A 13989-nucleotide genomic window follows, 5' to 3' on the forward strand; every position below is an offset into this window, starting at 1 on the left:
AAAAAAAAAACAGAACCCCCCCCAAAATAGAAATAAAATGTTCAAAAAACAACTCAGTAGAGTAGTTGTGGCATTCTTGTTAATTACCTCAAAAATTGGTTTCGACATGCTTGATGCCAGTATTTCCAGGAGGCTAGTGGCAATGTTGCTCCCGATGGATGAACATGGCTTCACGTAGGACATCCATTGTCTGGACCTGTGTCCATTTTTGTAAACTTCTCTTGCCATCCATCCCCATATGTTCCCAGTTGGATTTAAAACAACTGATGCCACAGTAAAGATGGTCCAAAAGAGTGATGTTATTCCCCTGGAAGAATTCTTTTGTCAGGCAGGCATTGTGAACTGGAGCATTGTCCTGTTGAAAAACCCAGTCATTAACACACAGACGAGAGCCTTCAGTCATGAGGGATGCCCCCTGCAACATCTCACATAACCAGCTGCTGTTTGACGCCCATGCACAACCTGAAGCTCCATTGTTCCATTGAAGTAAAACGCACAGCAGATCATGATGGCTCACCATCCACTGTGCTGTGTGGAAAACATCTCAGGAGGGATCTCCTTGTTATGCCAGTGACGTTGGAAACCATAGACACTGTGAAGGTTATATTTTTTCTTATCAGAGAATATAACTTTCTTCCCCCTTTCATTGTCCCATGTTTGGTGCTGTCATGCAAATTCCAAACGGTGAATTTTGTGGCGTTGAAGGAGAAGATGCCTTTGAAGATGTTTTTTGTCCTTAAGACCCTTCTCCCTCAGATGGCGCCTGATGGTTATTGGACTGCACTCAGCACCAGTAATAAACTTCATTTGAGCAGAGGATCATCCCATGTCTAGACAGACAGCCAATCGGAACCTCCGGCTCAGAGGTTGTGAAATATTTTTGGGTCTGCCACTTGACTCTTTCTTTTAAAATGACTGTCTTACTGCGTCTAACCTCAGCAAGAATGGCGTGCTGCAAGAGGGCTTTCCTATGCAGCTCAACAATCCGACCGCGTTCAAAGCTTTTTTGCCTTTGCCATCAAGAGATCATGACGGTGTGAATGCCTGACCGAAAATGACACTGAATCCACATTTTTGCCAAGATTTTGGCTTTTAAAGTCTGGGGTCTTAAACTTTTGATCATCTGAGGAACAGCCTTTTGCGATTGCGATTTTGACCATTGAACAGGGCCGTACGCCTCGCCGCCCTCCAGGCAGCAAACCGCAAGCTCTGGCCGGATAAACTAGCGCACGTACACCAGCTCCCCTCGCCACGGGTTGAGTGAGAGCAGCATGTAGAAGTGTTGAGAGAGGGCCTGAGCACACAACAGTAGTTATTGCACGTTAATACGACTTAATATCTGCCTTTGCTACCTCAAAATTAAGGCACAAATATAACTCCATAGACGTGCACCTCCAAAAAAAATCTTTGCGCTGCAGCTCGTTAGTACTGACTATTGTAACACTCTCTCTCTCTCTCTCTCTCACTACCACTCACCCACAACACTGAGCCAACAAGCCGAGTTGTAATTTGCTAATAGAGCCCACGCCGCTAGCCCAACCCACAAAGTAGGGGTGGAAAAACTGCGGCTTCCTTCCTTTTCCTCCCTTCCTTCCTGGTGAGGTGGGGTGGGGTTTCACAGCCGATACCAGGGATCTTGGGTTCAAAAAGGTCGGTGACCACTGCTCTACTTAGAACCTCCTCAAAGGAAAACTGCACTTTGTTTGCCATTTTGCCCATCATCCACAATCCTTGCATGAGACATGAACACATGTCTTTATCTTTTCTGTACATTCTAAAGATATAAAAACAGATAAAGAGAAACAGCTCAAGCTGTCTCTTTTCCTGCACGTAATAGGGTCCACCTATGGCGCATATAAAGGCCGCTATTAAAACACTTCCAAAAACCTCCAACAGGGTGTTATGTTTTTATATACATGCTGTGACCATGTAGTAAGAGGTACATTCATGATGACATGTAATACTTAACTTTGCGTATTTTGTTCATTACTTCCTTTCACGGCGCATTGATTTCAAATAGCGGCATCGAAACGAACATCTACACCTAGCGTTAACTTAGCAAACTCAAAAATAAAAACACAACAACACTGGCGGCATCTCGAATATGTAGCCTTATCTTTTGGTAGTGCTGTGAGGCGTTGTGAGCAGGCACTGACGCGTTGCGGGCGAGTCTGTGGTGAAGCTCGTCGCTAGCCGGCTAGTAGCGACTCTGTGTGGTATGGCGAAGTGCGGCGGTAATGTAGTTCAATTGGCGTAACAATATTAATATTAATAATAATAATAATAATAATGTCGCTGTAGCTTGGATAATATGCACATCACATTATGTGTAAATGGTGCGCTGTTGCCGCTTTTTGGAGACTTTTTCAGACGGCTTCATAGGCAGAATAAGTAAGTCCCATGCGTGCAGTAACGAGCTGTCTCTTGGTTTTTATTTTGTTAGAACGCACAGAAAAGAGAAAGACGTGTTCAAGTCTCACATAAGGACTGTGGATGATGGGCACAATTCCAAAAAAGTGCAGTTTTCCTTTACGATCCAACAGTGCAAAATGTCAGAGCTTTCTATTTCTCAACTGGTCTTAAAACTTTGATTAGGCGTATACTTCATCATATTAATCACACTACATATTTGTAGATTTGCCCCTGTTTACATTATGTTATGTTACTTTTACATTAATTACACAGGAGTTAGTTTGGATAGGCATCAATCTGCAGCAGGTCACAGTTCACATGTTGACATGTACAGTATTTTTAACAGTACTTGAAACCAAACATGCTCTCTGTCTTTAATTTTGATCACACTGTGAAATGTTTTTTATACATCTGCTGTCAGTCAGTGCATAGCAATTTGATTAGTTCATCTTAATTTTAGAATATGCCAGTTTTTTAAACAGAATGTCATCTCGAAAAGAAGCGTTGTAGTACTGCATCTGGATGCATTGCAAAAGTTTGTATTTGGATATGAATTAATAAAAGACTATATGGTCTTCTAAATGACTTGCACACTTAGACAACCATAAATGTCAAATTTGTTTTTTGGGTATAATCTCACAGGCACTAGAGGTTACTGATTGCACCATTTCTTTTATTTCACAACGTGCCTTAGCTCATTAGCATACTGCAGGCATCAGCATTTCAGTACAGGCTTTTGTATTTTCCTACTTTTATGGGTAAACAACTTACCTTTTGCTCCTGTGAACATATTCAGTGAGTGAGAATGAAACAATAACCATAATGTAGCTGAAAAATGATGTGTTTTCTTTGTTGTAGCGTATCACATTAATTCAGCCCAGCTGAGTTTACATAGCAGGATTACATAGATGTATCTAAAATAAAGCCAGAAGAAGACTCAGGATTCTGATGAGGGTGAAAATTGCCTTAAAATGATTAATTCTTACATTTTAATCAGGTCTAATCCCTTTGTCATTTGTCACCCTGTCAGGGGGACTTCAGTTTTGGGGGTCAAAGCTTCAATTACAAAATAAGGCTCTCCATTATCATGTGACTAAAAACCAAATCATCCACAAAGCGTTTCCTTTACCACTATAAAATATGAAGCATTATTCAGTACTTGCCTTTGAGACCTAAGTAGTTTTGTTACCGGTGGGATAAACATGTTTCCCTTCTTAAATTAACTGCAATTACACGTAATGCTTACATAAGCTCCTTCATGCTGAAATGTGTAGTATTGTTTGGGATCTGTTCGTAATGTTATTTTCTGTTCAAATCTGTCCATTCATTGTCTATACTTATTATGTAGCAGCTGGAGACCATCACTTTTGGGATTATGGGTTCGGTAGTCAATATATAGGTGATGATTTTCTTTTTATTCTCTATCATAGGAAACAATTTCCTTCCACCCCCTCGGTTCCTAAGATCCCCTCATGGCAGATTCCATTGAAGGCACCTTCAGCATCCAGCTCGCAGTCAGTCAACCACAGCAGCAGCGACATCTCTCCTGTCAGTAACGAGTCAGCCAACTCTTCCCCCGTCAAAGATGGACGCCACAGTCCACAGGATGAGCTGGGCGTGACAAACGGTGTCAACGGTGATGATGTAGGCCTCGTGACAGGACTGCCCTTGGATCTAAAGGACCAGGTCCGCATGGAGGTGCAGGGAGAGGAGCAGAAGGAGGAAGAGAACGATGACTTCAGCCAGGAAAAGGAAGAAAAGAACGATCTAAGCATGCAGACAAAGGATCGACGAGGCGGAGATGGACAGATCCATGAACAAGAAGACAAACTAAAACGGCCTGAGGATGCCGGCAATGAAAGTGAGGTGGATTAGAGCGCTGTAGAACATCCCACAACACTATTCAAGTGTATCACTTCTTTGCTTGTCCGTTGATCAGTCCTCCGCTCACACTCATTCTGCTCCTGCCATCTTTACTGTGGGCTTGTTTCTGCTGCATCTCAATACTGAATGATGCAAGCAACAGTCACAGGTGTGACACAGCATTGACAAATTTATTTAGACAGTGTTCACGCTTGTCATGTTTGATTCGGTTAAGTTAACTAGGTAATGTGGTTCGTTTGATCAAGTTTGAACGCTATCCTCCAAACACGTGTGGGCACCAAACAAGCACACCAAGAACGCTTCAAATTGGGGTTTTCTTTCCCCTTGTAAGTGAAGTATGGAACAAATGTACATACTGTACACACCAGATATGCATCAGTGTTAAAATGGCTGCTAAAAGCTAAGGGAAGTCACACATACGCAGCTGTATATAATGCTGTCCAGTCAGGGTACGACTTTATGCCTATGCCTTTGCTGCCAGCCTTTGGTCCGAGTGTCAAGTGTGAATATACTTTGCAAAGTAAAGGACAACATCTTAATACAAGTACTGTACCATGTATTGAGGAGAAGAATAGATATTGTACCCCACAGTCTTGCTTTAAATGTAATCATTCTATTAGCCTGTTCACAGCTTTGCTTTGCGTCCATGTTTTGGGCTAATGCTCTTTTGCAGACCAAAGAGGCATTATTGCATCAAATAGCTCATGTGTAAATGTGTGTGGTGCAGCTGTGGGTCAGGAGTCATATGTTCACTCTGAAAGTTAGTGTCTGCATCCAGAGAAGCATTAGCCGTGTTTCCCTTTTGATGGCAATTGGAAAGGACAATCCCTACCAGGGCCGAAGCTTTTAGCCTCTTTTGTGTCCTTTCCCATTGGTGTCAGTCTGTCAATAATTCACAAGGCCAGCAGGGTGGCATTTGGGTGAAATAAAAGCCCTGAAATTCAAGATTAGAATGTGATGAGTGGCTTTGTTCAACACCGGTGTCAGAGTGTTCATGCGCTCAAAGGAGAGGGGTAAAGATAAATGTTTTTTCCACTGCTTTCCTCTTTCACTTAGGGCTGAAATGTGCATCATGGAGAGTGTTTGCGTGCGTGCGTCAGGCAGAAAAAAAGCCCAGACTTGTGTGCCGTGCTGTATCTGCATCTCCTGCAGAGCAGCTGATTTGGTTTGTGAAGTATGTTAATAATCAAATGATCAACAAATAACAAATGTATTAGTTCATGCAGCTTGAAATGTCAAGCGGGCTAAAAGCGCAAATCTAATATAGAAAGCCCAGTTGCGTTGTGTTATTTTCCATAACAAGTCCTCCGGTCCAAATTAGGTAGGGCCTCCCACAGTGACTAATCTTTACTGAAAACTGTGCCGATATTTTGTAATTACAATATGCTGTAAGACACCGAGGACTGTCACAGATGGTAGTTGCAGAATTTGTGTCACTTGTTTTTGTGTTTGTGTGCGTGCGTGCGGAGGTGGGATGCGGGAAGCTTATAAAAATGTCCCACGATTGAAAAGGAAAGTCATAAATGAGTACTTATCTTATTGAATTAGTCACTATGTCTGCAGCTCTCAAGAGTCTTCCCTGAGTGAGAAGACTGGATGGATCTGGGCCCTCGTGCCACGTTCATCATCAATTGTGGGGCCTTCATAGGAACACAAAGGTAGAGGAACACTGCACATTACTGCAGGAAATTACTGTATGTTTGATCAGAATGTGTAACTCATGCTTCTCAGCACCTGTAAAATCGTAATTGTTCCATTCTATGACCTGTTAATATTTCTAGTAAATGTTTGAAGGCTATATAACTATAATAAAAATTGCTTTTCAAAGAGAATCTGCTTTATTTTATGTAGAAGCTACAAACTATTTATTTGCTATCTATTTGCTATGTAAGCCAATAAGGCAAGAACATTATTAAAAATGCAGGCCACGTACCGCTGCATTTTGCAGTAATTGTAAAGCGGAAATATTGTTTTTGAGAAGACCAGAGAGCAGTGCATTGCAGTAATCTATACGGCTAGTGATAAAAGCATGCATTAGCGTGTCCGTGTTGCCCTGAGAGAGAATAGGGCGGACTCTGGCTATATTTTTAAGATGATAAACAATTGTTATATTTTTATATTGTATGAACTCAGCTCAGAATAAAAACAACGCCCACATTTTTTACTTGTGATAGTGTTAAGGACAATGCTTGTAATTTAGATATGTTTCCCTCTCAGGGCCTCAGGGCTAATAACTACAATTTCAGTTTTGTCCTGGTTAAGCTGTAAGAAGTTGTCTGCCATCCAAGATTTAATATCTAAAATATCTAAAGTACAGTTAAGAGTATTAATTGTTCTTGTCATCAGAAAGCATGGAGAGGAAGCATGTATAGATAAAAAAGAACAAGGTCTTAAAATTGATCCTTGAGGGACACCACATGTCATTTCATGGGTCTTATATCAGGTTGCATGCATAGTTACAAGGAAGTTTCTGTCTGAGAGATGCGTGAACCACTTGTGCACAATACAGGAGAGGCTGACCAGATGGAGGAATGTATATCTAAGATCAAAGGTGTTCCGACGTTTACAACACAGTATCAGAGCTTTTTGTGGAGAAGGACAGGGTGCATGTATTTCATATACAATAAAAGGTAAGACCACAAATGTTTATAAAAACATAAAATATTTGAGACTAAGAAGTATTTGAAAACAAAGTTTTTACGAAAGTGAATTATTCTCTATTTCTTGTTATCCTCTTAATGAATGTGTATTAACATTAAAAGAACTCCAAAGGAGTCAGTATCTCACCCGCCATGAACCTCTCTGCACGTCACTGCAGTGCAAAAATCCCAAACAAGGAAGGAACACCTTCACTAGAAGAAAATCCAAATATTGGAATGGACTTAAATTCAATTGAACATCTGCAGGGTGAACTGGAGCGCACAAGAAATGTTCTCTCGTCCTTTTTTTCTTCTTCTTTTTTACGTGGTCTTTATCGGGGGCGGGGGGTGTTTGCATTGTACTGTATATTCACCTAACCTCATAATTTTTTACATGTCAATTTCTGCCCCCCCAGTGTACATTTTGAATATTGCCATGCAGCATCAAGAGTATGAATTTAATTTCTCAAGGTCTCAATGATCAATAGAGTTTCACATATCGATGAGGTGTATAAACTTCTCTGTGGTTCAATACTGCATCCCATTGTAATCCATTAACCTCTCCCTGGAGTTGAAGCCTACCTTTAGATTTATGGGGAGAGACTGTAATAAATCCACTTGTACATCATTTAGTGTCTTCAGGGATTTGGACATTCTTGTCCAGAAAGAATCTTCCATCTACTTAATAACACCACTGTTTGCATTTACTCAATGTAAATACACTTGAAGTTGTGTTTTTTAGCCTTGTTGCCTTTCATTGGGGACAGATTGCTTGCTCAAAGCAGCACCTTGGTTTTGACATCATTTGGCTCCCTGGCTGGGAGCCTTAACCTCATCAATCATGCTGCTAAACGGAGAGCACTCAATAGGATAGTGTATTGACGTGCTGCAAACTCCATTGTTCACTGGAACTGAGCACTCAGCAGGTTAGAGGACTTAGTATCTCCTTAGATCAATACATGCGATGTTAGTCCAAATCAAACGCTCACATGGCTACTATGTTTACTCATCAACTCTTTTTGACTTACTATATTAGGCTCAGATACATTTGTGCGTACAGACCTGATCAAAATCTTAAGACCAGTTGAAAAAATTCCTACAATTTGCATTTTGCACATTTGGATCTCAATGAGGTTTTAAGTAGCGCTAAAATTTGCAAAAGCAAGAAGGGGGAGTGAGACAGAAAGCACTTTGAAAAAGTAGTTTATTGAAAACAAACTGAAGACGATCGCTTAAAAAATAACTCTCCAAACCAGAACAAAAAATGTTCTAAGTAGGACTCAGTAGTGAGTAGCTCCACCGTTCTTGTTAATCGTTTCAAAAATTGGTTTGGGCATGCTTGATGCGAGTGTTTCCAGGAGGCTAGTGGGAACATTGCTCCAAGTGGTGAAGATGGCTTCATGAAGGGCATCAACTGTCTGGAACTGATGGCCATTTTTATAAACTTCCCTTGCCATCCATCCCCAGATGTTCTCTATGGGATTTAAATGAGGGGAACATGCAGGATGGTCCAAAAGAGTGATGTTATTCTCCCTGAAGAAGTCCTTGGTCAAGCGAGCATTGTGAACTGCAGCGTTGTCCTGTTGAAAAACCCAGCTGTTACCACACAGACGAGGGCCCTCAGTCATGAGGGATGCCCGCTGCAACATCTGCACGTAAGCGTCCGCCGTTTGACGACCCTGCATCACCTGAAGCTCCAGTGTTCCACTGAATGAAAAAGCACCCCAGACCATGCTGAACCCCCCTCCAATGTGCCGGGTAGAAAACATCTCAGGTGGGATCTCCTTGTCATGCCAGTAACGTTGGAAGCCATCTGGACCGTCAAGGTTACATTTTTTCAGAGAATAACACTTTTTCCACCTTTCAATGTCCCATGTTTGATGCTCCCTGGCAAAGTCTAAACGGGCAGTTTTGTGGCGTTGAAGGAGACGAGGTCTTTGAATTTGTTTTTGTTTTTTAAAGCCTTTTCCCGCAGATGCCGTCTGATGGTTATTGCGCTGCAGTCGGCACCAGTAAGGGCCTTAATGTGGGTGGAAGACCGCCCTGTGTCTTGATGGACAGCCAATCGGATCGTCCGGCTCAGCGCAGGTGTGATTTTTTTGGGTCTACCACTTCACTTTTTTGTTCCATAATGCTCAGGATCTTTAAAAAAATGTAGAATGGCTGATTTACTGCACCCAACCTCAGCAGCAATGGCAGAGGTGGACTGGGACAAAAATTTTGCCCACATTAGATCACAAATCTGGGCATAAAAAGCAGAGAAATAGTGTGGAATGGTACTGAACATGATTACATGCTAAAAAATATTCTGCATGTCATCAGAACTTTGATTATTGGCTAAAGTATGGAAAACCAAATATGATTTCATTTTATTATTGTTACAGTAGTGTTGTACTCATTGTAACTAGGGATGACCCGATTGATCGGCCACCGATCAATATCGTCCGATTTCCGTGAAAAAGCATGACCGGCATATGCCGATAAATGCCTTTCAATGCCGATCACCTGTGGCTCGTACTGTTGCAGCATGCAACCTGTAGCGAGCGTCCCCCGCCCACTTTCGTTCACACTGAGCAGGCTTGCAGAACCGAAAACAAACATGTCTGCCGTGTGGAACTTTGCTGCTGTTTGTGAGAGTGATATAAATTTTGCACCCTGCAAAACATGCCACGAAAAATGTCTCGCCAGGGTATCATGTTAAGAAGCTTTAATTTAATACGGAATTTTGAAAAAGAAACACTGACAGCTACCAGCTTGCTCTTTGCACACTGCACGGAGCTGAAGATGATTGTTGATTAGCAAACAATTTGGCATGAAAAGTGATATTATTGTTTGAAGAGTCGTAGTGACGCTGCAATCAAAGACGACCCTTTAGCCGCCTAGCTAGTGCGTCAGAACAGGCCAGACAGGCTGCACTGCATTAGAGGCCAGCACTAGGCTGGTTAACATGGAGCATGTTAGCAGAAAAAAGGTAAATCGGGTTATTGGCCCACAAAGTTTGCTGACACATCTGATGAGGTGAATGGTGTCTTTTAGAAATTTGAATAAGCTTACTCCATCTCCTCAAGTGTTCCAGCAAAAGCCTTCAACACAATGAGCGGGAATAATATCAATAAATATATAACAAACAACAAAGAAGAGGAGGATAACATCACAGAATGTGTTGCAGTGAAACATACGTTTCGGGTGGGGCTGTCCGGATCTGCTCCGCCTCTTCCAAACACAGAAGAAGTGATGGAAATTATAAAAAATAATAAATATTTAAACATTCGAGCACACATCTAAGACAGGAAATATGCCTTTCACCGCGGAAATAACAAGATTAAGAAGCAGATGAACACGAACACCTCGACAACTAGCAAAACACCTGAGAGAAGCTCCAAGTGCTCATGGCGTGACAGCAGGGACGGCCAATCACACGTAAGATACGGAAAGAGCCAATCGATGATTGTCAGTGGTCTTCAACTTGAGCGTCCGTTTCCCGCTTGGTCCTAGTGCCAGTCAAGTATCAATTTCCATTTAATATAGCGTAACAGCAAGGCGCAGTAATTAATAAATGAATGGCCGTCCATCGGCCCATTTTTGGTCGGCCCACCGGGAAAACTTCCTGTACTCCTGATGGTCAATCCATCCTGGGTCCTGCCATACATAGCTGGGAGATATCTGCAAAGTTCTCTTCCTCCATAGAGGGAGTGTCAAAAAGATTTGCATAGAAAAGGTCACAGACAATGCAGGGAAAGGGATCTGGGTCAGAATGCTTCTTCATCCTCATCCCGGAGGTAAAAAGCAGGTGGTGGCTCAAAATTGGGACACTTTGACCTTTTGCATATATTATTTTTCACTGTAAAAGAAATTTTGATTGATGATATATTTGTGAGCCTTCATCTAATACGACACTGGACACTTCATTAGGGACACCTACACGATATATCACATGACAAGAGCTGCGTAAAAGTCTGCCTTTACAAATGCCAGACAACAAATGTACAGCATGTACTCCCATTATCTTTGATGACACCTCAGTGGTGAATCGCTTTACATTAAAGGGATAGTTGGGTTTTTTTTGACATGAAGTTGTATGACATCCCTATCAGCATTGTAGTCCAATAATAGCGACTTACCCCCCACTTGGTCTCCGAAGTCCAGTTCTGGTCAGATTTCTGTGATTAAGAACGTGGTTCCGCTTAGTTGCTGGGGACAATTAAGTAAAGTTCCGCTGTGGAACAGATACGTACACAAGATGGCCACGGCGCTCCATCACGGAAGTAGACGCGAGCATCTTCATCACACACACACGAATGCACAGGCAACAGTGCGCAGGAATACAGCAGGAGGCAAATATAACGCCAAGCGTTTTGCGAGGTCTGATTTTTTGAGAAAGCCTTTTTGTGATGCAAATGTATTAATCTTTTGAACGCATATTGTTTTGAGAAGCCAAACTCGTTACTTAATTGTCCCCAGCAACTAAGTGGAACTACGTTCTTCATCACGGAAATCTGACCAGAACTGGTCTTAGGAGACCAAGTGGGGGGTAAGTCGCTGTTATTGGACTACAATGCTGATGGGGATGTCATACAACTTCACGTCAAAACATCCAAACTACCCCTTTAACACAGCTGACTTTGCGCAATACATTTAATTCTTTTTAAAACAAGAATGTGGTTTAGTATCACTTCAGCTATACTCTACTCAGCAACCAGAACAAAAAGGAGGGTATTGCTTTCCTGTGTCCCAATAATTTCTATTTCCTGTTATGTGGTTATCGTTACACTTTGCCTCTTTGCTTGTTTTATCAGTTTGTTTACATTGACCAAATGGTGCAATCCACAACTCACATTTTGTATTAAAACATCAACAAACACATTGTTTTCATCTTCATTTTGTATTTCAGAATGCATTTCTTTCTTGTGTATCTCACATTATGAGTATGACAAAATATCGGTATGTCAAACTAGCACGATATTTAACCCCACGATGGATTATCCGGTTATGGACGTTGCAGTATGTACGAAGTCTCTCACAAAAATACCACACACGAGCTGCACGACAAACATACACAGCCGCCTCATTCGTCATCATGCTGACAGGGAAAACTGCCCCGTAAGAGAAATGTTGATTTTTATATTCAAATAGCGTTGTTCAATCATGAGATGAGTGTTTAGTTTACTTCTTTTATTGTCAACATAACACATGCTGCTCAACCTCATCCGGTCAGCTGTCTCTTTCCGGTGATTACATCACTACTACTACTGTACTACACTCAATATTTATTTTTGTTATGTTTCTACTTAATAGATTTGATCTACTTGAGAGATGTTCTCTGAATGAGTTTAAAATATTGCCACTGTTTGTCAGACACCTAAACTGTTTACGGTTATGTTGCACTAAATAGTCTCATTGGATTTGCACTATTGCTGTTTGTACTCTGGTTGAATTATGCTGCAAAATACAAACTATGAAATTAATATTGTTTTGTTTTTGTGTCATCCTATCGCTGTATCGAGATCTTATTGTTATCATGAGCCATTATTGCGAATTGTATCGTACCGTAAGCTATCTGAAATTAAGGTCAAAATTAAATGCCTGCAACATACTTAGTTAGACCAGTTTGCTTATGTTCAGTACCTGTAATTGTACTAAAATCTCAGATATACTTCCAACAGAACACGGAAATTTGTCTTGTCATTTTATTGGATTTAAGCATTTTGGCAAGTCCATTTTTTTTATCAAATAGACGCACTAATTGTCACGAAATTGTGATGGTTGGGCTGTATTCAGTACTGTCACGGCCAATGCTGAACTTTTTTACTAGGGGTAGGATCATTATGGGACAATATTATTATATATATAATTATTGGGCCGATATGAGGAATTATGATGTCATACCGATAAATCCAATCACATTAAAAATATCTCTGATAACCTATAATTAAAAAAAAAAACTCCAATGAGGCGAGCTTACCCGTACTGTGGTGTGCACTGTGTGACGCGCTGCAGCTGTAATTTCCGCACCTTCCCTGAGCTGAAAGGTAAGCAATCATGGCGTCGATCGTTTTGTGTGCTATTTGCACCAAATGTTCTGCAAGCATTGCACGAGGAGGGAAAAAACATTGACTTTCACCACATCAAACCTTATCAGCCACCTGAAACGCCAGCATTGCGACGAAAAAAGCGGCCACAAAGCTGGCCGCACCGGGTGACCAGCCCTGCATACACTGATAGATGGAAATAAGAAGATAAGCTTCACTACTAATTTATGCATGTGGGATGTTAGCCCTGTTAGCTTGCTAGGTCTGACAGCGCAGTGCCTGGATAAGGACTTCAAACTATACAATTTGTTTGAAAAAATAAATGTCCACTTCTAGAAACAGAACTGTTGTCCATTTTTGTTACTGTTAGATTTTGTTTTATAATAGTGATGTCATATTTGGTTAGGACAAATCTATAGGTACAGTTTGTGCAATCCACTTTTGAGTTTTGTACTTTCCTAAATGTAAATTAACAAAAACAATAGCTATAAGTAAGTTGTCAGTTGTCGGTATTGTATCGGTCTTGAGAAGCAGAAAGTTATCTGTATCGGTCTGGAAAAAAATATATCGTGTACCTCTAATTTTTACCCATCAGGTCACATCGTTCTTTAAGAAGTGTATTAAACATGACATCTACCCATGTCTTTTAAATGTCAAAATGCAAATGTAATATCCATTACATTGCATGAATATATACAGCACAGCACTGTTACAGCATTGCATCAACTTTTACCTCTCACATTTCTCCACTAACGGCGTGGCATCAGCAGTGAAACCAGAAACCTCCCAGTTATAAGACCAGTGCCATTCTGGCTCCTTAAACATGCTTCATGTTTCTTTGACTGATGACTTTCCTCAAAAGTGTCTCTGCAGTGATGTAAGAAGTCGTTTAAAAGCTTTCCATGACTCTAAAAGTGGCTCCGCAGCAGTGAACAGCTGCTCGACACTGGCTCCTTCCTTGCCTTCCTCGTGAAAATGGGAACATTTGACAATCCAAGGTCGGCAAGGAGCTTTGCCGGTCTATG

At 41.3% G+C, this 13989-nt stretch overlaps 1 protein-coding gene across 2 annotated transcripts in view; it reads left to right on the forward strand.

Moving 5' to 3' along the window:
- pex14 (peroxisomal biogenesis factor 14) overlaps positions 1-6596 on the forward strand; it is a 92634-nt gene extending 86038 nt beyond the window's left edge. The window contains exons 9-10 of one of the 2 annotated variants that reach the window (XM_054771336.1): positions 3843-4273; positions 5860-6596. In XM_054771336.1, coding sequence (XP_054627311.1) covers positions 3843-4273; positions 5860-5879 — 451 coding nt within the window. In that variant the 3' untranslated portion in view covers positions 5880-6596. Of the gene's footprint in view, positions 1-3842 lie in introns of both variants that reach the window. The other variant, XM_054771345.1, reaches the window with a different exon arrangement.
- The last annotated feature ends 7393 nt before the right edge of the window (positions 6597-13989 follow it).

The sequence above is a fragment of the Dunckerocampus dactyliophorus genome, chromosome 1 (assembly GCF_027744805.1).
Source record: "Dunckerocampus dactyliophorus isolate RoL2022-P2 chromosome 1, RoL_Ddac_1.1, whole genome shotgun sequence".
In the NCBI taxonomy this organism is placed as follows: Eukaryota; Metazoa; Chordata; class Actinopteri; order Syngnathiformes; family Syngnathidae; genus Dunckerocampus; species Dunckerocampus dactyliophorus.